General features: G+C 53.8%; 1 protein-coding gene and 1 pseudogene across 8 annotated transcripts in view; one reads left to right on the plus strand and one right to left on the minus strand.

Moving 5' to 3' along the window:
• Window positions 1-4,593: 4,593 nt before the first annotated feature.
• The window catches only part of MYO1C (myosin IC), a 22,335-nt gene continuing 1,076 nt past the window's right edge, over window positions 4,594-25,852 (minus strand). Inside the window, exons 1-33 of one of the 8 annotated variants that reach the window (XM_039886271.1) lie at window positions 21,009-21,115; window positions 19,937-19,973; window positions 19,498-19,653; window positions 19,242-19,357; window positions 18,462-18,660; window positions 18,302-18,382; window positions 16,737-16,916; window positions 16,558-16,656; window positions 16,238-16,351; window positions 16,083-16,154; window positions 15,554-15,673; window positions 15,349-15,431; window positions 15,023-15,128; window positions 14,819-14,899; window positions 14,456-14,547; window positions 12,795-12,889; window positions 12,668-12,714; window positions 12,474-12,554; window positions 10,158-10,263; window positions 9,937-10,054; window positions 9,294-9,407; window positions 9,133-9,209; window positions 8,728-8,796; window positions 8,545-8,629; window positions 8,292-8,451; window positions 7,922-8,005; window positions 7,180-7,273; window positions 7,034-7,089; window positions 6,749-6,884; window positions 6,600-6,670; window positions 6,413-6,510; window positions 6,237-6,336; window positions 4,594-5,835 (exon numbers count right to left, since the gene is read on the minus strand). In XM_039886271.1, the coding sequence (XP_039742205.1) occupies window positions 5,809-5,835; window positions 6,237-6,336; window positions 6,413-6,510; window positions 6,600-6,670; window positions 6,749-6,884; window positions 7,034-7,089; window positions 7,180-7,273; window positions 7,922-8,005; window positions 8,292-8,451; window positions 8,545-8,629; window positions 8,728-8,796; window positions 9,133-9,209; window positions 9,294-9,407; window positions 9,937-10,054; window positions 10,158-10,263; window positions 12,474-12,554; window positions 12,668-12,714; window positions 12,795-12,889; window positions 14,456-14,547; window positions 14,819-14,899; window positions 15,023-15,128; window positions 15,349-15,431; window positions 15,554-15,673; window positions 16,083-16,154; window positions 16,238-16,351; window positions 16,558-16,656; window positions 16,737-16,916; window positions 18,302-18,382; window positions 18,462-18,660; window positions 19,242-19,357; window positions 19,498-19,623 (3,087 nt within the window). In that variant the 5' untranslated portion in view covers window positions 19,624-19,653; window positions 19,937-19,973; window positions 21,009-21,115 and the 3' untranslated portion in view covers window positions 4,594-5,808. Of the gene's footprint in view, window positions 5,836-6,236; window positions 6,337-6,412; window positions 6,511-6,599; window positions 6,671-6,748; window positions 6,885-7,033; window positions 7,090-7,179; window positions 7,274-7,921; window positions 8,006-8,291; window positions 8,452-8,544; window positions 8,630-8,727; window positions 8,797-9,132; window positions 9,210-9,293; window positions 9,408-9,936; window positions 10,055-10,157; window positions 10,264-12,473; window positions 12,555-12,667; window positions 12,715-12,794; window positions 12,890-14,455; window positions 14,548-14,818; window positions 14,900-15,022; window positions 15,129-15,348; window positions 15,432-15,553; window positions 15,674-16,082; window positions 16,155-16,237; window positions 16,352-16,557; window positions 16,657-16,736; window positions 16,917-18,301; window positions 18,383-18,461; window positions 18,661-19,241; window positions 19,358-19,497; window positions 19,654-19,936; window positions 20,015-20,999; window positions 21,156-25,572; window positions 25,730-25,852 lie in introns of those variants that run through there. The other 7 variants (XM_039886263.1, XM_039886262.1, XM_039886269.1 and 4 more) reach the window with 7 other exon arrangements.
• On the plus strand, window positions 17,816-17,934 carry LOC120621244 (uncharacterized; annotated as a pseudogene).

Here is a 25,852-nt window from a genome sequence, read left to right on the forward strand (position 1 = left end):
ATGACGCTCTCCTTGCCCCTAGGAGGATGCCGGGAAAGGGACCACCGCCCGCCATTGGGAGAAGGGCAAGGGACTCCTCGAGCGCGCCTGCGCATGCGGCCTCATGGGCGTCGCCGCCTGGCGGGGACCGGGACTGCAGAAAATGGAAAGGCGGAGTCTAGGGTCAGGGTTGGGGCCTCTACCGGCAGTCTTCAGGGGATTTTATCTGTGCCTTTGGCCACGCGGTTCTTCGCTCCATCAGGCTTCAAGTTCCTGGAAGGCCCAAGACTTCAAGGCAGCGACTCCAAGACAATTGGAATAGAAAAGATATGGCCCTGGAGCCTAACTACCCGAGATGGTCTTTTTCTCACAGTTCCTTCAGCTTCTCCCTTACCAGGCCACCTAATGCTCTTGTTTTCATTGATTCATTCAGCAAACAGTTATTGACACATTTGCTCTGTGAGTGGAAGGTTATCTAGGCTGACCCCTTCCCTCATCCAATTGTCAGACCAGTGGGAGGAACCAGGAATCAGTCAATGGCAAAGGAATACCAAATGCTATGGTAAGGAACAGTTGTGGGCTCTAGGAACATAGAGGAGGGCCCCCTAATCCAGTTTGCAGAGGGATCCAAGAGGGCTTCCTAGAGCAGGTGGCATGAGCTGAATGTAGAACGGAGTGGGGGGAAGGGCATTCAAGACAAAGGGAACAGAGTGTGCCAAGCCAGGTAGAAATATGGAGTTCTCTCTATTGAGGCTCTCAAGTCGTCTGACCATGTTATTTAAACAGTAATTATGGCCATGGGTATCTTCTCTCCCTGTCGTCATGATCATCTCTATCTCTATATTCCATATCTATATCTGTATCCTGTGAACAGCCTGCTCACTGGTGCTCTACAGTCTTCTTGCTCTGAATTGCATTGCACACATCTGCCAGTGTGTTCTTTACAAATTACAACTCTGAGTTTATTGCTACCCTGTGTAAAAGTTTTAACACTTCAGGTGTTAAAACTCCCAGTTTAGCTCACAGCATAAAACTGGGCCACAGTCTCATCTTAATGGCTCCTACATGAACCTTGTGTTTCCTTTTTCTGGAATGCCCTTCCATTCTTTTTGGAATCTCAGACTCAAATGCTTTCCCTTTCTTGACTGCCATGTCACTCCTTCTCTGCATAGACAACACTCTGTTCATATTATCTCCATTACAGTTCTTACTCTATGTACTGTAATCTTTCATTTACAGGTCTGAATGTATCCCATGCTAGAGCTCCTCAAAGGCCAAGCATCTAGTGTAGGAGGCACCCCATAAATGTTTCATAATAATGGCTGACATTTATTGATAGGCATAGTACTGCCTTTATGTGGATCATCTCATTTAATCCTCTCAACCTTATGGGTTGGTATTTTACAACTATTCCCATTTTACAGATGAAGCTTAGCGAGGTTAAGTAACTTGTCCGAAGACACAGATGCTGAGTAGGGAGCTAAGATTCAAATCCTGGAAGGAGAAGAGCACTACGGTAACTCTGCTATATCTTCAGATATCTGGGATGAGAATGGGGGTGGGGGTGGCAAGTAGGGATAGAATTCATAACCATACCAGCCCTGGGGTATGATCTTACCTGAATAATACACCTCTTCCGGACCTATTTCACACACCCCTGGGCCTGCTTTGGGAAAGAAAGGAGAGCAAGGGTAGCTTCCCTACTGTGGATGATTTGTTATGACCCTGGCTTAGTAGTCACCAAAGGTAAGCCAGCAGCAGAAGCCACTCCAGTGTGAATTCTGGCCCTTCAAGAAAAAGAAATGCCCTTCATTTCCCCATGATGGCCGGGCTTTGAGGCAGGACCTTATTCAGAGACTGGCTGTGGGTTTCTGAAGCTATGCCTCTAAACCCCTCCTTAAGGTATGTGGGCATGATGGGGAAAATACTTTAAAATATGGGGAAAAAGGAAAGAAAGAAAGATAGAAAGAAAAGAAAGAAAGAAAGAAAGAGAGAGAGACAGACAGAAAGAAAGAAAGTCTCCCTTCCTGACCCAGAGGAAGGCAGGCAGGCAGAAAGGAAGGAAGGAGGGAAGGAAAGAAAAAGAAGGGAAGGAGAGAGAGAAAGAGAGAACAAATCATAACTGAGCTGGAAAATAAGCAAGAAGATTGGCAAGGAGGAGAGGCCCAACTCCAAGCAGCTACTCAAGTGTGTTCTTCCTCGGAATACAGACAATCTACTAATTCAGAGGCTAACAAGGTAGGAATACAAGTGGCCTTGGGACAAGAACAAAGCAAGCCCACCTTGCCCCTCTCTCCTTTCTCTGCTCCTCCTCTTCTTCAAAAATAAGATTTGTGGCTATGATGGTGGCTTTTGCCCCCTAGATAAGCCTGAGACCTGCCCTACAAAGAATGTGACCTTCTCGCTTAGGAAGGGCTCTTGGTGTTTTGGTGTGGGGGCAATGGGGAAAGTACCTGAAGGAGAAGCAGAAGTGAAAGGGGAGTGGGGTGGAGGGAAGGCTGTCCTGTTCAAGAGAAAAACACACCAAACATTCCTTACCCTCCTGACCAAAGAAAGACATTCCTTATTTTGGCAATGGAGGAGCAGGGAATCGATGACCTGCTTGCTTGCCTGCACCATATTACCTAAAGTGACCAGAGCCGCTTCATATAGCTGTGCAGGTTGTGAACTGCACAATTCCTGGGTGCTACGTAAATGGGCCCCTCCGGAATTGGGCTACTCATACCCATTTTTCCTTTAAAAAGAAAAGGCAAACAGAAAGATTATTTGTATCCAGGTGACAAAAGTGTTTAGAGAGAAAACTGACAATATCATCTTCCAAAGTGTGTATAAAAATGAGAAAAAAGGTACTTGAGTGTGTGTAGGCACAGTTTGTATCAGTGGAAAAACACACTTCTGCCCTGTTTTCATCCACCTGTGGAAGAGAAAGAGAAAGGAGACAGGAATTTCTCTTTGCTGAAGTTTCTGGACTATGAAAAAGAGAGATGCCCCACCTCCAGTGGGTAGCCTTTAGTTTTAGAGACAAGGACCAGTCTTAAAATGTGCGAGGATAAGATCTGGAGGCAGACACTAGGGAAAAACTCTGGGGGGAAATGTGAGACGACTCCAAAGAGGGTCTGGGGGAGGGGAGTGTGCTTGGGAACCAAGGCAAGAGGCCAGACCTTCCCAGAAAGGTCAGTGAGACGTTTCCAGTGGTGACATACTGTAGGACTGTTGAGAATGAGTTGCCTGTTCTGCTGCAATGTAAACACCCCTCATTGCCCCCATCCTTTAGGAGAGCTGCTCACACAGATAACCTATTGTAGCGATGAATCCAGGAGCAGGTGCCAACTTCCTTGTGTCAGTCTTCAAGGAACTGAGAAAATCAAGAACATCTGAAGGAAGTGAGATGCAAATGCACCTATCTTCTCTCTCAGGGGCCCACTTTCTTCCTCTTTCTCTAATAAGCCTCCATGCTTCATACTTACTATTTCCTCTGCTGGAAATCCACAGTTCCGCTTTCACCCACTTCAGGTCTTTGTTCCATTATTGCCTCCTCAGGGAGGCCTTCCCTCACCAGTCCATTTGGAATTGCAAACTGCACACCCAACTCTTCCTCTCTCCCTTCTCTGCTTTGTTTTCCTAGCACTTATCTTCTATTATATATTTTATATATATATATATTTTTTGTATTCTCTTCTCTTCCAGAATGCAAACTTCATAAGAGATTTTGTTCTTTTTTCTTCCTGCTGTATCCCACATATCAAGGCAATCCCAGAGATCCTGGCACATTAAGTAAATGTTTGGATGAAGGAATGAATGGATGGAGATTATAGTCCAGGGCCAAAATTAGCTTCCTACACTTGGCAGATATCTCCTGGAGGGCACTACACTGAGCTGGGATGCAAACCATTCTTGGTTACCTCTCAAAAGGACAGAGTCCTTGGTTGCATCTGGGTTATGACAGTGACATCACTCTCCCATGCATACCAATTTGCTAGAGAAGGAATGTTGCTACAGTTGTAAAGCTGGTAATTGCAACTAACAATGTTTATTTTATCTGTTGGCTTCTTAGAGCCACTGTTACTGATAGAGTGGACAAATTATTGTGCTTTCATTTTCTATAATTTCTGGGAGGTATCAAAATCTAAGTGTGCTTACAGGATTGTGTCAAGCCTGATAGTCATACCATGCATGGTATCTCATTGTGAACGTCTACCCTAGGTGGTGAATCTAAACTTAGCAAGTAGCCTGACCCCAAGTTAAATATTTTGTCTTTAAGGCCTGCCGTTCCCCTCCCGCTTGGAAAAACTCTTAAGCCATCTGCTGATTAGTTCTGTGGTTGCAGCTTGCAACACTCATTCCATTTCTTCTGGAGGCAACACTGATTTTCTTTTGGGAAGCTATCTGCCCCTACTCTTGGTCTTTGCGGTCAGATGTGGTTCATAACACTTCTGTTTGGGGATAGGGGTAGGCACATGACCCAGGCCCCACAGGCACACATCAGAATGTGTTCTTCTAACTACAGTGAATGGGTCAGGGAACAGCACCTCATTCAAACTGGCAACATTTGTAATACAAGACACCCGCTGCCTTTTAGGGGTCCGCTTCCTTTCCCAACATTCACAAGACTGATGTTGGCAAACACGTATTGCTTTATTTAGTGTTTCTCTGGATTGCAGAAGTGTCAGCAGTGGGCTGAGACCCCCAGGAGGGAAGAGGCAGCTGGGCTGCCCCCAGGCCCTCTGAGGAGTGGCGGGTGGGGGGAAACAGCAGAAAGAGGTGATGCTCCTGCAGCTCCTCCCAAGGCCAGCCCCTTCCTCAGGTTCCCAGGACAGGTTGGGGATCAGGGCCCAGGAAAGGCCCTATATCCTTGAATTGGGGCCAAAATTATATGGGCAGGGTGTTTGTCATCCTAAGGCATGGACTTAGGCAGAAGTGCTCTTTCCACCTAGTGGCCCCCAAGGGTGATTGCTGGTCAGGGAGCCACATGCACCCTTAAGACATGAGCCTGTTTCACGGGGCCCCTGTCTCTGGAAGAGGCAGTGAAGTGTGCTGAGGATACGGCTGTAGTCTCGGTTTTTCCCCAACCTGCTGGATGAAGGGCAAGTCCCTTCCCCTTTTTGGGCCACAGTCTCCCACTCTGTCACACCAGGAGGCTGGACTAGATGATCTCTCTGTCTTCCAAATTCTATGGTCTAATACTCCTTCCCCTACTCCAGGATGCCCTCAGGCTGGGCTGATGGTGCTGAAAGGGCGTTTTTCAGGCAGGAAGAAGGGGGCCGGCAAGGATGGTTTTAGCCCCCAGGGGGAGGTCAGAGTAGGCTGCAAAGGGTACAGGTGGGCAGGTAGGCAGGCAAGATGCCAAGGGAACAAGGAGGACAGGGTGGCCCGGGCAGGGAAGAGGACACTAGGACCCAGACTGCCCAACCTCTGAGCTATATTCCCTGCCCTGCTGGAGTAAGGGAAAACACATCCTGTGTGTCTTGGGGTGGGAAAATGGCTTAAAAAAAAAAAAATTTCCTATGAAGCATCAAAAAATCTCAGAGATTTAAAAAACCCAGCAAAAATTCCCTTCTTTCAAATATTTGGCATTTGCAATGGGGCTGGCATGGTTGCCTCTGGCCCCAGTTTTCCTATTGCTGTGGCCCGGCCTGGCCCACTCCTGTGGCAGCTCCCTGATGCCCACTGCTCCCTCAAGAGAGGGGTGAGCAGGAGTCAGGAGTTTGTCGGTGGGCTTCGAGGTGTCCCTGGGTCCCTGTCTGGAAGCTCGAGTCTTTGGTAACTGAGAAGGGGAAGAGAGGATAAGCAAAGCAATGGGAGGTGGGAGAAGTCCAGTGGGCATCTTCATCACCGAGAGTTCAGCCGTGGGGCCACCTGTAGGGGCAAAGGGAGAAGTACAAGTAGTGAGCAAGAAGCAGACTGAGGTGCATCACACACTTGTCTTCACGGATTAGATACATGCAGTAGCAACCTGGTCCTGGAGACTCTGATCCTGCTTCCACAGGACTCCTGGCCCCAGCCAGAGTGGGCCTCTCCTCCTACCCAGCACATCCCCAACCCCTCTAGGTCTTCCCCAACCCCCATGCTGCCCTCTTTATGACCTTTTACACTGTGCTGACTCAAATAGCCCCTTCTCTGGAGCCTCAATGGGCAACAGGAAGAAAGAGGCGGTATGGTACCCAAGCAGTGCCAAGGAAGCCTTGGCTACCAGATGCTCCACCCCAGACCAAGGCCATCAGCAGGGAAGCAGGTGTTGCCTGTCAGGTTCCACTTACCACAGCCAGGTGCCCATTCTTGGCCTTTGTAATGAGTAGCTCTGAGCCAGGTGTGAAGTCGATAATGCCATCCCTGCCAGGACCCCCTGCATATGTGATGCTGAAGGGAAGGGGGTTTGTGAAGACTGCCCATGTGTGTGTACACAGGGCCCCCTCACCACCCCTAGCTGCCTCACCTGCCCTGGTTGATGTTGATGTTGTTTGCACAGTCAGCGCTGAGGGCCGTCTTGGTCAGTGTCTCAATCACGTGGTCACTCTGCAGTACCACATCCCCCTGGGGGGCCCAGAAAAGGGGAGGGGTCAGGCTCTGCCTAGAGCTAGGTAACCCACCCCCATCCTGCCTCCCAGTCCTCAAAAGGGCACCTTCTGCTTATTGTCCTCACGCTGCACATGAAGCACGAAGAGGCTATCGCTCAGGCTGCTAACAGAAATTCCTGAGAGGGAAGAACAAAAGTCAGGGATCAAGGGTCAGAGCAGGGTCCCTCCCTACGCAGCCCTGAACTCTGGCTCACCAGTCAGGTTGGCGTAATCAATCCTCTGTTTGACTTTGGCATCCTCCACGATGACCACAGCACTGGGTGTCAGCAGCAGCTGCCGGGAACGAGGTTTGTATCCTTTGCGGTCGTATTTCACTACAGGCACTGCATACTGGAGACAGAAGGTAGAGTGAGGGGCAGGTGAGGAGTTGAGCGGGTTTCAGCGATAACCCCCTCACCCTCTGCCCGGGCCCTGATGTCTTCATTCAGCCCTTGGGCAGCAGAACTGTGCTGGACTAACGGCTGTAGGCAGGGTCTCACCTGGATAGGCTCAGTGCCTAGGGCTTGCAGCACTTTGGGGCTGATCTCGTCTGCACCTGCAATCCCGATGGGGGAGAAAGAAGTCAGAGGAGAAGGGAATAAGATGGTAATGGGAGGGTTTGAGCGTTGAAAAGTAAGGGGCTCACCAAGCCGTGTGCTGATAAAGAGCCTGGGGACACTCTGGGGGTAATTATCCTTCTTGCCCTTGAAGATCTCACTAGCCACAGCTTTCTGATGCAGCTGAGGAGACAAGGGCAGGGAGGAGGGGTGTCAGAGGGTGAAGATCATCATGGTGGGGGGAAGGCCAACCTCAAGCTAAGACAGCCTCCCTCACCCTCTCTCTGGCCCCAACACCAGGAGGCTGAGCCCTGCCATCAACACTCCTATCAGCCCCTCCTCTACCTTACCCCCTGTTCCACCAAGGCAAAGTGCTCCCTGGAAGGGTCATGACATCATTGTTAGGGTCCAGGCTCAATTTGGGAGATAATTCCTCTCATATCAGGCCCTGGAGCCGCCAAGGTTCGTCTTAGACATGGGATCTTGAAGTTGGCTGATTGCGAATACTTAAAACTACTACAGGTTATCTGAGCTGGGTGGGTCCTTTGGCATCACTCAATATTGAGTTGGCAAATACAAGGCACGTTGGCCACCAATGTCTGTCTCCAGAACCATGGCAGACATTATCAATCAGACTATAGCTGCAGCCTTTCAACACAGGGCTCTGGGCAGCCTCTACCAGTCTAGTGGAGTTTGCCCAGAAGGACCCACAATTTACTCCGGCCTCCGCTTCATATATGAAGCCAAAGAGGGGCTGGTATTTTTCAAGTGGTGCCCACTGCTCCCCTGGCCCCACTGGCTAGTCCACGCTTGCCTTCTCGCTCTCCATACCTGCTGCTTCCACTCAGGGCTGATACTCCGGCAGTACTTCCACACCATGTTCTTCATGCATAGCTCCCGCAGAAGTTCCGAGGCCTGTGGGCATGAGTGAGGTCAGGGCACCTAGATAGCCTAGCTCCCTTCCCTCTGAGGACAACAGGCATATGTCTGCCACCAGTCTTTGGCCTAAGCAAAACCCTCTCATCCTGTACAACCCTTCCATTCTAGAATCGTTTTTCTCAAAAGAACTCATCCTCCACAGTCCAGTTCCAGTTTCTCTCCTTTGGGGAGCCCTCCTGACTGGTCCTATGGCCGCATAATTATTGGGCCCCTCAACTGAGTGCTTTGAAGCTCCCTAAGTCAGTAGGGAGGGTCCACAGACCTCACGCAGGGCAGGTGGGGGCATGGGCCAGGAAGTGTCCAAGACATTCCGGGGCAGCTGCCGTCGTAGGTTGAGCAAAAAAGAAGTGCGCACGTGGTCCAGGAAGAAGGCGTTCTCAGGGCAGCGGGGTGCATGGCGCAGGATGAAGCCTCGGATGAGCCTGGGGGAAGGGGGCCCGGCAGAGACAGGGGTGAGAAGTCTGTCTCCTATACACGCTCTGCTCTGCACCCCCTCATAGCACCCCAATGCTCACCGCCGGATCGTCTGTGCCGCCCACTTCCTCTTGGCAGCCTTCCTCCGTCCCAGCGTTCCCCTCCACCACGACTGGATGCAGATGGCTACAGAGACCACAGATTGCTGACCTCTATTGCTTTACCATGGTGGCCCACCCTAACCCCACACCCTGGCCCTCCTGAAGACCCCTGGGCCAACAAACCTGATCGTTTTACCCTGAGGAATTTCTGCCGCCAGTGAAAGCCCCTCCAGGAGGCCTGGATCTTTGTGGCTGTGGTTGGGAAAGAAAGTCAATTGGCCAGAGCTCAGGGGAACTAGCTGGGGGCCTGGCTGTCAGAGCTCACTGACTGGCACGAATGAGGGAGTGGTTAAAAGAGTTATTGACTGGGAGGATAAATAAGTGAAGGAGGGAACAAAGGAATGTGGGAACATGCTCAGAGTTTGTATCCAGAGGCATGTGGGTACTGGGGCTGGAGCTGCTAAGGAGGAAGGCAGCTGAATGTGGGCAAGGTGGACTTCCTGGAGAAGGAGCCCAAATGTGGTGAATTGTTTCCTGCTGCCCAGAACAGACCCCACTGGGACAGGAAGGGTGGGGCCTCTCTCTCACCCAGGCTCTGCCGCCGGACCTCCAGGGCATCCTCTGTGGCAAACAGGGTCTTGGGGAAGCGGATGAAGATCTTGGTCCTGGGAGGGCAGCAGTGATCAGCTCCTGGTCACTATCCCCATGCCCTCCCCCACCCACCAGACCCCAGGCGCAATATCACTCACCTGCCCATCTTGTACTCTTCTGGCTTGTAGCCGAGGTGCCTGACCAGCACAGCCACTCCATCCTGGGGCCGTCCTGCCCATGTGGGCCATGTCTCTGGGCACAGCGACTTGTACCTGGGAACAAAATTGTACCCAGGTTCCACCCCAGCCAGCTCTCTTCCCTGGGGACACAAATGAGCCTTCCAGGGCACCTGCTGGATGCTCCCACTGACTAGAAGCTCACAGAAAGCCCGGGAGGTTGCTGTTACCCCCATTTTAAAGATGAGGCAACTGAGGTATTCTCTTCTGCCCAAGGCCATGGGGCAGGAAAGTAGCAGAGATGGAATTCACACCTCATTGAATCCTCTGTCCTCATAGGCTTTTATCATCTCTCCTGGTGAAAGGCATGTGTATGCCTGCCTTATCGACCCCTGCCCAGGTACTCCATGAGGGCAGGGACTTTGCGGACTAGGGTTCTCTTTACCAAGCTTGACATTAGGCCTACAACATGGAGGGGCCCCTGGTGTGGGTCTCACAGAAGCTCAGAGCTTCAGCTTCATGTCTCTGAAATGGAGCTGAGAATCTTTGTCCTCCCTTCCAAGACCTCGGAGGCTCCCACCCTCCTGCCCTCTTTCTCAGCCACAGAGCCAGGCTCCGCCCCCACCTCTGCAGGAAAGCCTCATATTTGCGGCGATAGGCAAAACCGGCTCTGCGCACACGCAGGTTCTCCATCAGTCCCAGGTACTTCACCTGGTGCCGGATCAGCACCTCATCAAAGCGGCCTGGGACAGGGGTAACAGGGTGGTTAGCGGGCTTGCACTGATAGATGGCTAGCCGCCCTTGCCAAGGCCTAGCCCCACAGGCCCATGGGCAGGAAGGGCCTACCGGGCTGTTTGGCATCATTGGGCTTGATGCAGCGGATGTAAGCAGGCTCCTTAGACTGAAGTATCTCTACCAGCTGCAGGAGGCTCATCTTGAACTGGGTGGCGACCTGGTGAGCCAAGGTGAATGGAAAGTTGGCCTGAGTTGGGCTGAGGTCACTGATGCCTGGTGCAGCCCCTCCATGGGGCAGAGCAGCACCAGTTCCCACAACTACATCCACCCCTCATCCCCACCCTTATTTCCTCCCTCCATCCTCCCTAACAATAGAGGAGGGGGCCAGACTACGCCCACCTGCATCACTCTGGTTGGTCTAGAGACAGCAGTTTAGGAAACTCACTCAGATCTAAAAATCCTGCTCAGGTCTCCACATCTCAATCCCATAACTCCTTTTGGCAAATCACTCTTTCTCTTTCTAGAATTTCAGGGCCACATTCCTATACAATGTGTTCTATGCCTATGAGTTCAACCATTATCCATGTGCACTGCCCTGCAGGACCTTCAAGGTTCTCAGGCCTGTGGGAGAAGTAGACTCCTCAACAATGACCTGCAATCCACTGTGGTCCCATTAATGACACGGGTGTATGCTGGAGGGTTTTGGCAGCACCAAGAAGTGGCAACTAATCCAGTCAGTGAGTAGGGGGCATCAGGACAGACCTTCTGGACATGACCCATTGGCTGAGATTTAAAAGATATGTAGGAGACAAGATAAATGAATAAATGAATGGTATGTAGGAGAGCCAGAAGGAAGAGAGGAGAAAAGGGCATTCCAGGCAGGGGGCAGCCTAAGCAAAGGCCTCATGTACATAGGGAGCTACAAGCTGTGCATAGATCCAGGTGGAGAGTAGAAAAAGAGGGTTAGAGTGGCAGGCAGAAGCAGTATCATGGTAGGACTCGAGTCACATTAGGGAGCCATGGAGGAATTTAGAGTGAGGGAATAATAGAAACAGATCTGCATTTTAGAATATTTCTATAGTGGGCATGTGGACGATGGTTGGTAAGGGCAGATGGGGAGCCAGGAAACCAGGCTGGCTGGAGGCTGGCTGGCTCAGAGGAGAGCTAACAAGAACTGAACTGGAGTAGTGGTTATGGGGAAGAGGCTGAGAGGAAGAAGTTGGGAAGTATTCAGGCAGCAGAAATAGGCAAGAGCTAGTGGCTGCTTGGATAAGGGATGGGAGACTGAGGTTAGGGATGCTATCCAGGTTTCTGGCCTGTGGAACTGGGCGGAGGGTGACCCCTGTCCTGAAATAGGGACACAGAAGGAGCAGGCCTGGGGGACTAGGCAATCCAGGGCCCATTATAGACCAGTGGAGTCTGGGGTGTCTGGGGGCCACTTGGAGGACATCACTGGATACGTGAATCTAGACTTGCTAGAGAGGCCTGGGAATAATGGATTCACAGGTGTATTTACAGGGGGATACTGAGGCCAGAGGATGAGTGTTGGAGTGTGGGTTGGGGAGCAGAGGGCACAGTCCCAGGGAGTCAGATCCTGGGCAACACACTGCCTCCATGCCCTCCCTGCCAAATATGCCTCAGCCTGCAGCACTCTAGCCTCTCCCTCCCTACTGCCCTTGCTCTTCCTGGGGCTGCCTTGGCCCTCCTGCCAAGTCCAATAGCCACACCTGTCTTCAGCTCACTGGAGCTCTCTCTACATTTGGCACCACTGGCCACACCTGCCTTTCCCTGCTTCTGTCCTCGATAATGTCACTCTCCTGTTTTTTTTTTCTGGTCTGTGTGTGTGTGTCTGTGTGTATGTGTGTGTTGGGCCCTCTTGCTGCCTACAGTGCTCTCCCATTGCCTACGGTGTCCTTCCATAGGTCCATCTGACATGCACCTACTCATTCCCACGTTATCACAAATGTTTCCTCCTCCAGGAAGCCTTCCCCTCACCCCTCACCCCTTTTACTCCCTCAGGCAGTTTGCTACTCTCTATTCTAAGTCTCCAAAGCATCCTGTACATATTTCTATCAGAGCACTTATACATTTCTGTATCCTAAGTGCCTGTCAATATTTGCTACAAATGTCTGTTCAGTGGATGAATGTACACAAGTGACCGCAGAGTGAGGTATATATATATACACACAGGCATACATATATACATATATATATGGCTGCTCACACAGACATAAGTATACGCACAGGCACACACAGAAGTAGGCACAGGTGTACCAACAGGCAGCCTCCTAGACACATGCAGATGTGCATACTGGCACCAACAAACACACAAGCTCACATGCACATGGCCAACTCCCAGGTTCATGCAGGCACTTGTCCATGCGTGCATGCACACACACGCCCCCTTGGGTCCCATAGCCTCCACACCGTCTCTGGGCGCTTCTTGTCACTGAGCTCACTCCGGTCGAAGCACTGGCTCATAATGGGATTATCCGAGCTGCACATGGTCTGTGAGGGTAGAGTAGGGGGTCAAGGTGGCAGTACAGGGAAAGGCAGGGGAGATTTCTGGGGCAAAGATCATTTGGGGCCTAACCTGGAGCCCTCCCCCCAGTCCTCCTCACCTCCTTCAGGTTCCGGAAGAGAAGGTCATTGTTTTTATCCAGAAATCCTGGGAGGAGAGAGCAGATGTGAGGTGAGGAAGAGCCCCTTTCCCTGCCCACTGCGGAGACCTAGCCCAAGGATCTTCACCTGTCACACTGTAGGTCACTTCTCCAGCATAGTGCAGAAGGCGGAACTCTCCCCGGCCCAGAGATTTCCTGGTCCGTTGGTCAGCCAGCTTGTGCCTGGGGGTGACAGGGAGAGGAAGCTACAGTTGCATGACAGTGGCTGTTACATGACTGCTCAGTGGTTGAGCGCTGTCCACTACATTTTAAGAATGAAGTCTGCCCCCCAAGAGATTACTTAAGTCTTAAGCACGTTTATAATCTTTAGCCCATTTTCTACTTTTAAGAACTATTCTAAGCAACTGACATAGGCAGAGACATAGGCAGAGATTTAAGGAACAAAGATGTTTGTGGCAGCCTTGTTATCCAGCAGAAACTGGGAGCGGGGCCAGGGGTCCCCAGAGGCTGGGTGAGAGCAGTGGGTATCTGTGAGTTAAGAGCCATTGGAGGAAGCGTTTTAAGGAAATTTTTCTGTTTGATGATATAGGAAAATACTCAAGATATAACATTATCCCGAGCCTTATACAGTAAGTTTTCACTTAACATCAACAGGTTCTGGACTTTAATGACACCAGTTTTATCATGGGTTAATTGATATAAACAAGAGTTAAGTGCCTACAGCATCTCATCAACGTTATAACAATACGATGTTGAATGAAACGAAGTTATTCGAGGACCTGCTGTACACAGTAAGTTCTCAACTCTGAAAAAAATGTATAGAAAAAGAGAGGAAGGAAATGCTTTGAATTGTTAACAGTGATGACCTACGGGTGACAGAGTTACAGTGGCTTTTGCGCACATTCCAGTTTTTCTTTAATGAGCAACATTATTTTTACAATCAGGAAAAGGGTTTTTCTCCCCACTTCTTTAATCACCTCCCCCCCGCCCGCTGCCCACTTCCACCCCTGACCTATGGATATTGTTGTTTCCCCATTAAGAACTAGATCTCTAAAGGCAGGGTATCTCCTCCCACACGCTTAGGCATGCACCTGGGGCTGCCCTGGGGCATTCGGGAGGCCTGGCATACCGGGGCTTGGTCTGTGGCTCCATCTGGGGCACGAACCTACCTGGGGCATGAACCCAGGATCTTCTGCATGTAAAGCAGATGTGCTAACCACTACACTATGGAGCCGCCTCCAGGAAAAGGGTTTTAATGTACTATTAAGCAAAAATGCTCAGGATGTTTGCATTCACAGCCCTGGGACTTACTATTTCCTGCTCTGCAACTTACTAGATGTGTGACAGATAACCTTGGACAAATGACTTCTCTTTGAGACTCAGTAAAAAGGAGATAGCACCATAAATACCTTCCTCAGAGGCTGCTTCTGGTTAGAGATGAGGTGCACAAAATATGCACGACAGAGCGGGGACACAGGGGTTTGTTTCCTTTCTCCCTTGCCCCACTTTAGGGGATGCCTTAAATAAAAAGCCATTTCCAAATAAGGAAGTTGAAAAATCTTAACAAGTTTCATTCTCAAAAAAGAACAAGGAGAAAGCCATGCTCCTAGCTTTTTCCTTTGTGGATGTACCGTGAGCTGCGGCTTTGTGTGCCTGTCCTTAACTTAGTACCTCCCCTGGTCACCTCCTGGTGGCTGGTGTTTTATGATTGCAGGGGGATCCCAGGATTCCACAGGCTCTGCCCCAAAAGGGCTCTTGCCTGCAAGTGAGCCCTGCAGCCCCACTCACGTCAGGAAGTGTGGATGGTGCTTGACTGTGTCCTCCAACTTCTCCAGGAAGGTCAAATCCGTGGCCTCCCCAGGGCGCAGACACTCTTCGTCCTGGGAGGTATGACAGAGAGTGATGGAAGTATTGGGGGAGGGGTGGAGAGCACAGGAGATTTAGGGGCACCATGGTGGGAGGCACAGACTCGTGAGAAAGGGACAAATCATAGGGACCTCCTACAAACAGCTTCCAGACCCAGCTAGCACCTCACCTCACCCTTCATGCACAGCCCTGCCCTGTCCCTGCTCAGCCCCAAACTCTGGCCCTCTTTGGACAGGCCAAGACAAAGCCTCCCCACATGAGGCTTTGGAGGAACAGAGGACTCACCAAAATGGAGATGATGCCCTTGAACTTCTCCTCTACTAGATCACAGATGATCTTGTTGTTGAAATACTGAACGGGCTCCCACTGAGGGGTAGAGAAAAGGAAGGGACTCATCATGGGGTCCTAGTGCCTCTCCTGGGGGGACTGAAGCCTACTGAAGCCTGGTCTCTCTATGGCATGTGGGGACACTTGCAGGCCTGTACTCACCGCGATGCCCTCTGCCTCATATTCCTCCTGCTCTGACTTAAGGGTGAGCTCAATGAAGAGCTGCTGCAGCTTCTCGTTGCAGTAATTGATGCAGAACTGTTCAAAGCTGTGAAAGAAGCAGAAAAGGCCATGGTGGCTCAAAGGGGGACAGGACCAGGAGCAAGAAAGAGATGGGTGAGGCCCCGGAGCAGCTGAGGAAAGAAACACCAAGCATGACTCAGGATGGTTAGGAGAGTCACTGGCATGAGAAAAGCAGGGGGACAGAGGAGAGGGACCAGGACAGGGAGACAGAAGAAGAGACAGGAAGGGAGAAGAGGGGTGCTGACCTGTTGTGCTGAAACACTTCGAAGCCATAAATGTCCAGGAGCCCAAGGACTGTGGTGCTCCGCCAGCTGGGGCTGTCAGTGTCCTAGGGCCAGTCATTCAACCGAAAGCATGGGTCCCCAAGTCTGCCAGGCCCCAGCTCCCAGCCCCAGCTTCCCTGGACTGCCCTCCTTGATGCCTTGGGAACAGCCTGCACCATGCCCTTACCTTGGAGGCCAGTGACCTATTGATCTTCCCGACCAGCCAGGTAAAAGTGCGACTGTACACGGCCTTGGCAAGAGCATCTCGCGCATATGCAGCCTGTTCCAGGTTCAGAGGGCTCAGGAGCTGCAAACACAGCATGAGACAATGAGGTGGATACCGAAGACCCCTTCCCATGCCCCTCCCCTTTGGGCTCATACTGAAGTCCAGGGAAACTATGACTACTCTGTCCATCCTGCTGGGTGTGTGTGTGGGAGTACCAGGGGAGGACACAAGGCCACACCAGAGGGAAGGTGGCATAGGGACAAGAGGCCTCCTTCCTAGAGGTGGGAGTCTTGGTTCTAGTTTGATTCCATTACCCTCTTCCTGTGTGACCTTGGCCAGCTCCCTGTGCCACCCTGAGCCGCCTGCCTATGTCCTTCCAGCATTGCTGAGAAGACCAGCTGAGCAGACCGGGGAAGATGATGGGAGTTGGGGCTGCCCTGGAACACCTGTACCCTTCACCTCACCTCTTGAGGCACAGGCTTGGCCTCACCTCCTCTCCCTTGGCGATGATCTTCCTATGTGTCAGGGCTTCCCGCAATGTTGAGCCATCTACACCAAGGAGCTGTCAAGGGAGGGGAGCAATGGTGAGAGTGCTCTCCCCCTTGCCCAGCTGCTCTGCCTTCGCCCTCTGCTCACCCTGCTCACCCTGGTCAGATACTTGAGCTGGTTCTCGGTGGTGACCTGGGCATTACTTTCTTCATTGGCAGCAAAGTGGATGTTGCCCAAATGCAGGACACTGGCTACAATGCTTAGCAGATCCTGGGGTACAGGCAGGGGCAGATGGGGGTCACAAGAGGGGCTGAGAGCTCCACGAGGGCGATGAGGAATGGTCAGATGGAGGAGGGACTAAGGAGTAAAGTATCTGAGAGGAGAAGGGAGATCTAAGCGGAAATGGGTTGTAAAAGTAGATCGAGAATTTCAGGGTGTGACAGGAAGAAAGGGAGGGTCCTCAGTAGAGGTCTCACCTCCACTTCATCCTCAGTGAAGTTGATGACCATCAGAGCCTTCCTGACAACCTTCCAGTCACTTTTGTCATTGATGGAGGAGACTTTAGCACACTGGCCCTGTAGGAGGAGCAAAGCTGGGTACCAGTCTTGGTGCTGCGCTCCTTGGGTGGTATCTGCCCTGCCCACCAGCTACTCACCTTCACCAGGTACAGGTAGCTCTGGGGGTTACGTTCTAAGCCCAGCCTGCGCAGTGTCTCCTCCTCGCCCCCCTCCAGGAGCTGGTAGAAAATGTGGAAGTTCCTTTCCCCATGATTCTGGTGGACCACACGAGACTTCTCCAGGAGGTAACTGAGGATGTGGCCACCCACGGGGGCGCCCTGTGGGCAGGACAGGATGTGGTCACTGCTCAGGGAGATTGGGGAATGGGGCCTATCTTTCTCTCCCCTGCACTCCTGGGTTCTAATTCCAGGTCTGCCACTAGCTGCATGGGCTCAAGTCTCAATTTTTTTTCAGCTAAGAAAGGAAGAAATTCAACCCTATCAACTTGGCAGCTCCACTTGGATATCCAACAAGCATCTCAAACTCAAAAGGCCTGAAACTGAACTCCTAATCTCCGCAGACTAGCTACACTGAATGTCTTCCATCTTGGTCAGTGGTTACTCCGTCTTAGGTATTTAGACTAAGAAGTCTGCAGTCCTCCTGGAAGCCTCTTTTTTTCCCACGCCTCACATTCAGACAGCCAATCCTGCTGCCTTAATCTTCAAAACCTCCAGAATTCAACTACTGCTCACCACCTCCACTGCTACCACACTGGTCCCAGCCACTGTCGTATGTCACCATGAGTATTACAGTAGCTTCCTAACTGGTTCCCCTGCTCGGCCTGGTTCTTCAACCATCTATTCTCAGTAACACAACCAGAATAATCTTTTTAGGAGGAAAGTCAGATCAAGACACACTTGTGTTCCAAATCCTCTGATGGCTCCCTTCCACTCAGTTTAAAAAATAAAAGTTATTACTAAGACTCTCGAGAGCCTGCACTGTTCAGTCTCTTCTCCTATTCTTTGACCCTCTCATTCTCATCTCCAGATGCTCTGGCTTCCTTGCTTTAACACGCCAAACACCCTCTCACCCCAGGGCCTTTGCACTGACTATTCCTTTTACCTGGACTCTCTCCCCCAGGTATCTGCACAGCTTGCTCTTCTGTCTACATCAAGCCTTTACCAAAATGCCACCTCAGTGAAGCTTATCTTAACTACCTTCTTTAAAACAGCAACTAGTCTATAGCCATGCCACCTTGAACAAGCCCGATCCCGTCTGATCGTGGAAGCTAATCAGGGTCAGGCCTGGTTAGTACTTGGATGGGAGACCACCTAGGAAGACCAGGTGCTGTAGGCGTAAAAAATAAAAAATAAGGGATTGTAAGCTGACAAAGTCCTTGCAGTCTGTGAGGTCAACCAAGGGTTGCCTTGCCTTAAAAAAATAATAATAAAATAAAATAAAACAACAACTGCCTCCACTTCTTACCTCATTTTATTTTTTTGCCATGGCACTTGTCACCGACACTACATTTTTCCGTTTATCGTCTATCCCCACCAAAGGCAGGATTTTTGTCTGTTTTGTTTCACTGACATAGCGCCAGCACCTGGAATAGTACCTAGCACATAGTAGGTGCTCAATAAATATTTACTGCTGCCAAGGACCTGGCCAGTATGTACCTACTGAATAAGAATCCCACCCCCGGCCCTGACACACCCCCAGGTACCTTGAAGTCAAACTGCACGTCCATGTACTTCCCAAATCTGCTGGAGTTATCGTTCCGGAGGGTCTTGGCGTTTCCGAAGGCCTAGGAGCGGATGGGGTATGAGGGATGCCGGCCTTCTCTCTGTTCCCCTCCCTCTCCTCAGACGCTGATGGCCTCTCACCTCCAGCACTGGGTTGCTCTGCAGTAGCCGGTCTCGAACAGCACCCCCCCGCTCAGGGGCTGGGCAGGTCTCAGCATAGAACTGCAGGAGCCGCTTGGTGGCTTCCGTCTTGCCTGCCCCGCTCTCCCCAGAGATCATCACTGCCTGGTCCCGGCGTTCCGTACGTAGTGCCCGATACACGGTATCAGCCACCGCGAACCTGGGGCAGAGGCTCATTAGGGGCTCAGGGGTAGGGGGCTGAGCAGCTGTAGGTGATGGGTGTCCCACAGGAAAGGTTGCGGGGGACCACTCCTGTATCTGGTCAAAGTTCACTTGTGGGTGGGAGCTGCATGTACCTCTGAGGACAGGGACTTGGGGACCCTCAAGGGTACAGCTGAAGCGAGATCCTTCACAGTTGAGGATGGGTCACTTTCAGATAGGAGATGGAAAGCATCACTCCTGAGTGGGGGTGCTGTAGGTCATTCAGGTGGAGGTTGGGATCACTCATAGGTAGGGCTGAAAGGTCCCTTAGAGGTAGGGGTCAGAGGGTTGCTAAGGTTGGAAGCCATGCCACATAGAGTTGGGGAATAAATCATGAGTATGAGTTGGAGTGGGGGCTGGGGAGGGTCTGCCCAGATGGAGTTGAGTGATTCACCTTGGGTGGGGAGTGGGGTCACTCAAGGGTGAGGGATTGTGGGATTCCTCACAGATGTGAATAGTGATTCATCCAAAGTGGGAGGTCAGGGGTTATTTTAGAGTCAGATGGGGTCATCTCAGATGGGGATGGGGAGTGTCACTCACAGATGGGGTGGCACTTCATAGAAGCTGACGCCACGGTAACGCTCCATGTGCTGCCGGCTGTAGATCTGGAGGTCCCGGTAGGGGTTGACAGAGACCAGGACTGGGCCAATGTAGGTCTGGGGGGATCAGAAGAGGAGAGTCAGAATTTCCTCCCAGAGGCCCCTGACCTCTTTCCTCCTTCAGCCCTGCCTCCTTGCTTCTCCTCCCCCACCTCACCCCCACACCCCCCGCCATCGCTTTCCCACTTGAGCCTCACGTAAATGAGGTTCTCCCGGAACCGTCGCCGCAAGTTCTCAATGAAGGCTGCCTCACTGGTAAAGTTCTCCAGCAGCACAAAATCCTGTACCCCTACTCGGTCACGGGCGGTCAGTGCACTCTCCATGGTCACCCTTACCCCGTCACTGCCCAGGGCCTGTTGGAAATGGGCCACGGGAGAAGGTCAGGGCCAGCAGGGTAAGGTAAGGGCACTTCTCCCCCTCCACCACAGCCTGCAGGATTGAAAGGGCAACCTGGGGCAGGTGGACACAGGAGATCTGGATGCAGGACACAGAACATCCAGAAGACAGACAATGTACATTGGGCCTGGATCACAGGAAGCTGGTACATGGAACACTGAGGACACTGGTCACACAGAACAAAGCCCTCAAGGGGCACATGGGACCCGGACACAGGACACTGGAGCATAAAGGACTTACAGGACATGGGAGCAAAGCCACCGAATCCAGGGAGGTGCTAGTTTTGTGTAGAGAAAGGGGGGTCATGAGACAGAACTCCTGGAAAAAAGCTCTGTTGACTTTGGACAAATCCCCTCCTCTTTCAGGGTTGCTTCCGCCTCAAGGAGGAGGAGTTGAATTAGACCAGGTGACTTTAGGTCACTTAGCTCTGAGCCACGTGTGACAGGTGTTTTGGAGGACAAATGGCTCAGAGTGAATTCTGCTGGCAGGCTGGGGCCATCTCTCCTAACCCTATCCACCAAAATCTCCAGGGGGAGAGTGCCTAGGGACCAAGCAAGAGGCCACCCTCAGGCCATAGGGGAGGGATCTCTCAGAGGGCCTTCCTTCCCAGCAGCTAGACTCGATAGGGGGAACCTCCCTCCTATAGCTGGGCCACGCCCTCCTCTTCAGCTGCCAGGCTCCCCAGACACCTTCCTCCACTGAGAGCCCTGAGGGGCCTCAAAGGGGTGGGGGTTTTACCAGGGAAAGCCCAGCTACCTTCCAGGCCTACCAGAGAGGGACAGGCTCAACGAGACTTTCACCCCGCCCCATACTCTTCAAAAGAGGTCTGGATGCTCTAGAAAATTGACACCAAGAGTGTCAAGGGTCAGAGAAGAGAAAGGTGGCAGTGGTGGGAGGGAGGTATAGATCCCAAAGAGGTTCCCAGGTCTTTTCCAACCACAGACCGCCCAGATCTCTGGCCCGGGGCTCCCCTCCTGGTCTGACCAGGGGCCTGCCTCTCCCTGGCCTGTCCCTCATTACCCCCCATTCCATCCTGTCCTGAAGCTGCTGGCAAATCCGGCCGAAGCTCCCGCCCCCCACGCCCTCTGGGTGATGGGTCTCTGAGCTCAGTCTTCCCCAAAAGCTACTTGACGCGCCCCAGGTCAGCGCGCCCCGCGGCCCTCCCCGCCTCGGCCTCCTCCCTCTGCAACTTTCCGGGACGTTTTTCCACCCGAAATTTCTGGGCCGCGCCCGCTTCCTGGCGGGGCCAAGGCGGCGCTGCCAGGCAGGGCGGGACGCCCGGGACCCCCCGCCCTGCCCCCACCTCGCTCACCGACGCCCGGTAGCGCATCCTGCCCGGCCGGCCTGGCGCCCAGTTCCGCTGCCGGTGCTCTCCGCCCGGAGCTCGGCGGCGGCGTCAGCGAGGGAGGGGCCGGCCCGCCCCCCGCACCGCCCCCTGCGAGAGCCTCCCAAGCGCGGGACTCGCCTGCGGCGCCCGCCTCCCTCGGGGCTCGGACTCCGGGGTCCCCCTCCAGTTGGGGGATGGGGTGGGAACTAAGGGTGATCTCGGGGCGGGGCTGACAGCGGGGCTCCCGGCCAGGAAGGGGCTCCGCCTGAGTCAGGTTTTCCAAGAGGGACGTCTTTGGTTCCAGGGTGGGGCCCGGAACCCGCGGGGCCGCCGCGTCTACACCGACCCGGAACTCACTTCCGGGCTTGTGTCTACACTATGTACTAGGCCAGGCGCGGTGCGAGGCTGAGACTGGTGGGTCGCGGAGGAAGCAGGATTTCCCTCCCCTCCCCCCAACCTCGAGTCTCGGCAAAGTTAAAAATAGAACTTAATGTCCAAATACGGCAGGCGCGCCGGGGCGGGCGGAGCCTGGGTGCGGGACTGTGTCCACCCCATACCCTCTCTGGGTGGGGCAGAGAGGAGAGGCGCCCTGTGTCTTTAAGCCCCAAGAAAATCTTTTTAGGGTCCCGCGTCAGCACAGAGCGCGCACCCCAGGGACAGGGACAGCCACAGGGCGCCTTTGCCAAAAGTAGTGTGTGCCTGACCCCTATGGAGGTCTCAGTGTCCTATCTGGGAAACCCGCGTCCGACTTTAAGCATTTCGGGACAGTGCCCTTCTCCGCTATCCTGGATACCCAAACTAGGGCTTCTGTGGCCCAGGATCTCCTCATCGCTCCTCCTCCTCTGGAGGGGGCCTCCCTCTCTTGTCCCTCTGGATCCCTCCATACTTCCTGCTCAGGATACCCTCCCTCTCCCAAACCAGCGCCCAGCAGCCCCAATCGCGCTGGGCTCTGGTGAAGCGTCAGCCTGAGAGGCGAACTCTAGCTTAGATCCCACCGCTGGTAGGGGGGTGATAGTTAGTGCTTGCAAAAGGCTGGGTTACTTCTTACTGTATGACCCCGAGCAAGTCACTTAACTCCTCGGATCCTCTTCTTCATCCTTAAAATGAAGCTAATATCTGTCTAAAAGGGTTGTAGAGAAGGCTAAGTAAGATACAGCGCTAAAGCACCTCCCAGACCCTTAGTAAACACCACTTCCCTCTTTTGGCCGGACATTCATTAAACACGTGCTTGGGACAGACCTACTAAGAGGGCCTGACTTTTTATCTAGTGGGGAAAACGCTCGGGCGTGTATGCCAGTTACAAAGAGCTCTCAGGAGCTTCACCTGACCCCCACCTGACAGATAAGGAACCTGAGGCGCAGTACGGGGGGCGCTGACTTGTCCTAGGGAAAAGAAGGTAGAGACAGGACCCAAAGTCCCAGCGTGCCCCACCCTCGGACCCGGGCTCCCGGAGGAGGCTGAGGCAGGTGCGGGCTGCAGCCTCGTGGGGAAGGCTCATTACCTCAAGAACAACAGCCCGGCCGAAGCCGCGACCTGGGGGACCCGCGGGGCGGGCGCCAGCTGGGAGGTGGAGCCCTCTGGAGGGGGCAAGGGGACTGGGTGCTACCTCGTGCAGCTGGGAGATGGGTGGGAGCGCAGAGCGAGTTGGTTGAAATACCACCGGTAGAGGCGGGCTCACGGCAGGAGGGGACTCTCTCCGCCGGGTCCCCGTGTTTAAACTCCAGAGGGAGCGGCAGCGGGGGACTTAGCCTCCAGCACACTCAGGGTGGGGAGCGCCTTTGAAAACTAGAGGACGGGGGGTCGAGCGAGCCCCAAGAGGAGGGCAGCTTCGTGCGGTAAGCGGGGACAGGGTTCTGGGACCCCAGGGGAGGAGCCAGAGAGCGGGAGGAGCCTGAGAGCGGGAGGAGCCTCGTGGCCGCAGTGCCCTCCCAACCCACTGCTCCGTCAGGCGGCTGGAATGAGGGGAATCCGCGTGCGGAGGGGTCCGGCCGGCCACCCGCCTCCCTCCGCTCCGGCACCGCGAGCGGCATCGCCGCATTCCCTGGATGCTCGCTGGCGCCCCAGCAGCCACCGCCCGGCGGCGGAAGGAGGGGGAGTCTCCGCAGCCTGGCATGCCTGAGGGCCAGCCCCAGCCCCCAGCAGCCCCCACCGGCCCGCCCCGCCTCCCTGGAAGGAAGCGCTAGCCGGGGAGAGTGGGTAGGGAGGCGGAGAACCGAGGGTGAGAGACACCGCGACGAAGGCTGCAGCGCCAGACGCTTTCTGCGTTCTGAGCGCTGTCTTACGGTACGCCCTTCAATGTCCGCAGTCAAGCCAGAAGTCTGTATTGTTACTCCCGTTATACGGACGGGGAAACGGCCTGGACAGGTGACTGACTTAAGACTTAGGACTAGTAAAAGGAGGGGTGGGAATGGAATCGGGAATTCTAGCGCTCAGTACTCTGAGGGAGCATGGATAGCCGAGGGCTGGCGGATTTCCAAGCTTTTCTTGTAAGGGTTAACAGCTGTGACCTTTCTCAGTGACCCCGTGACTGCAGTGCTCAGTACACAACCCTGTCAGTATTGTGTGACTATTGACAGATAGGCCTTAGGAGTAGCAGTTCTGGAGTGTAAGTCATGGTCTTTGGGCCACCAGCATGGCCCTGGACCTAGGGGCTGGCTGAAGGCTGCGGTGTAGCCATGGCCCCTGAGTGACCTAGGACTTATTTCCTAAGGCTGCCTCTGGGTCTCTTCCCACTTGGGGAGATGTTTCCAATAGAGGTGGTGATGGGGCAGTCCCAGAAGATCTGGGTCATCCAGTGCCATTTACCTACTGTGGACCAGGTGCCCCCAAGTCTGATCTCAGGAGGAATGGGGAGGACAATGGACAATCTCAAATGTTCCCCCAGCACAGAGCCATGTGAGTCTGGAAATGGTGTTCTAAGGACCCCCAGATCGCTGGCGAGGCGCAAAGAACCATAGGCTATCTCACCTGCAGTGCAGTTCTGGGAACAGAACAGGTGCAAATTTATATTCATCCAACATCTTAGGTCTGGGCCCAGGCTGCCTCACCAAGGACTGTTCCAAACTCAAGGGAATTGTGAGGGGGAATGAGGAGAAATGGTGGTGACTTAGGGGCATTACCTAATTGCTCACAGAGCTGTAGTCAAGGGCTATACTCTCTAGCTCCACAACCGTGGGCCTTTGGCCTGCCAGACACCTCTGCCTGGGGGTCCAGCAGAAGTAAACAGAGTACCTTGTCCCCGAACATACTCTCATTGTTCTATATCCTGTATGTAGAGAGGAGGAAGGCACCTCCAGCTAGTCATCACCTGGCATCAAAAGGCCTGCTCTCCTCCCTTCATGCCTCACACACAAGAGTCACCACTTGCGAAAACCTGTGCTCCACCATCACTGCTCTGTTCCTGGACCAGGCAGCAGCCTACAAACTGGCCTCCCTGCCTTTAATCCATTTTCCCAGAGCAGCCTATGGTATTTACAATTGAAATCAGATCAATTAACATCTCATGTTAATAGAGTGAAAGTTTATAGGGCATGGTCCTTGTGCCAGGCCTGTACTTCACACCCACTCCTTCTTGCCAGGCCCTTACACATAGACTCCAGTGGCCCCCTCTGTCCTCAGTTTAACCTACTGCTGCTATGTTCCTGTGTGACCACAGGGGTGGCCCTCTCCAATCCCTTCTCTCCCCATGCCTCCCTCACCACCACACACAGCCAGGATAAGCTACTTCAGCCCCTGCCACCAGCCCCAGGGGGCTCTCTAAGCTTCTTGCCTTTGCAGCTGCAGCTTCCTTGGCCCTGTGCATGCTTCCCCTCCCCTACTGACTCCCCTACAATCCTTGAAGACTCAGCTCAGGTATCACCTCCTCCAGAACCCCTTCCTGACTACCCCCAACACACAGCCCTCTCATTACTCTCTAATCGCTGGTTTCCTGGCCAGTCTCTCCCAGGAGACTGCTCCTATCTGGGACATACATTCACCCCCGCACAGTGGGGGCTCAATAACTGGTCAGGGACGCCTATGTGAATGAATGAATCACAGAGCCAGCAGTGAGAGAAGGAGGCTAGAGCGTGCCGGCAGTTGACTAAACGCCGTGGGCCAGCCAGTCATTCATCTCGAAGCCCCCCATCCGCCACACACGCGCTCAGGCGCTCAGGGACCCGTGGCGCTGCTGGGCCGGGCGGGGGTGGGGAGGGCGGCGGGAAGGGGCGGGGCTCGGGAGGCTTCTCCGGAACCCAGAGGAAGAGACGGGCCAAAGGGCGCTCTGGGTTCCTGGGTCCGGCGACCCTAGGCTCTCCTCTCCGCCTTCACGTTAACCGCAAGTAATCTAAGTCGCCTCCAGGTCCAGCCCTGGCGCCACCGGATTCTGGGACCCCTGCACGGGTCGGCCCAAGCTGACCCTCCATCCCAGAGATCCCTGGCGACCCCCGCCTCCCGCACGGTAGCTCTGGGCCTGGCTCGGCGTCTGGCAGCCTACCTTTTCCCACATCCCGCCCGCCTGCGAAGGCCTCTCGGGGCCACGCGGCTGCTGCCCGCCCTGCGCCCAGCGTACCCACCAGCTCTGCTCTTTGTGTGCGCGGGCGGGGGCCAGCCTGGGCGGTGTGGCCGGCTCCGGAGTCCGCGGCCCCGGCACGCTCTCCCCGCCCAGGGCCCGCCCGGGGCCGGGCAGCTGCCTGTCGTCATCCCGGGCAGGGCCCAGACCCGGGCGTGCGCGCGCGCCCTCCCGCCCCGCCCCACGCCCGGTGCCGGGCGGCCCTGGCCCTGGCCCCTGCCGGCGTCTGCGGAGACTTAGTGCCGCACACTCCTCAACCAGCTCCCGGGACGAGGCGCGT

Source organism: Pteropus medius, unplaced genomic scaffold (genome assembly GCF_902729225.1).
Source record: "Pteropus medius unplaced genomic scaffold, Ma_sr-lr_union100, whole genome shotgun sequence".
NCBI classification, from domain to species: Eukaryota; Metazoa; Chordata; class Mammalia; order Chiroptera; family Pteropodidae; genus Pteropus; species Pteropus medius.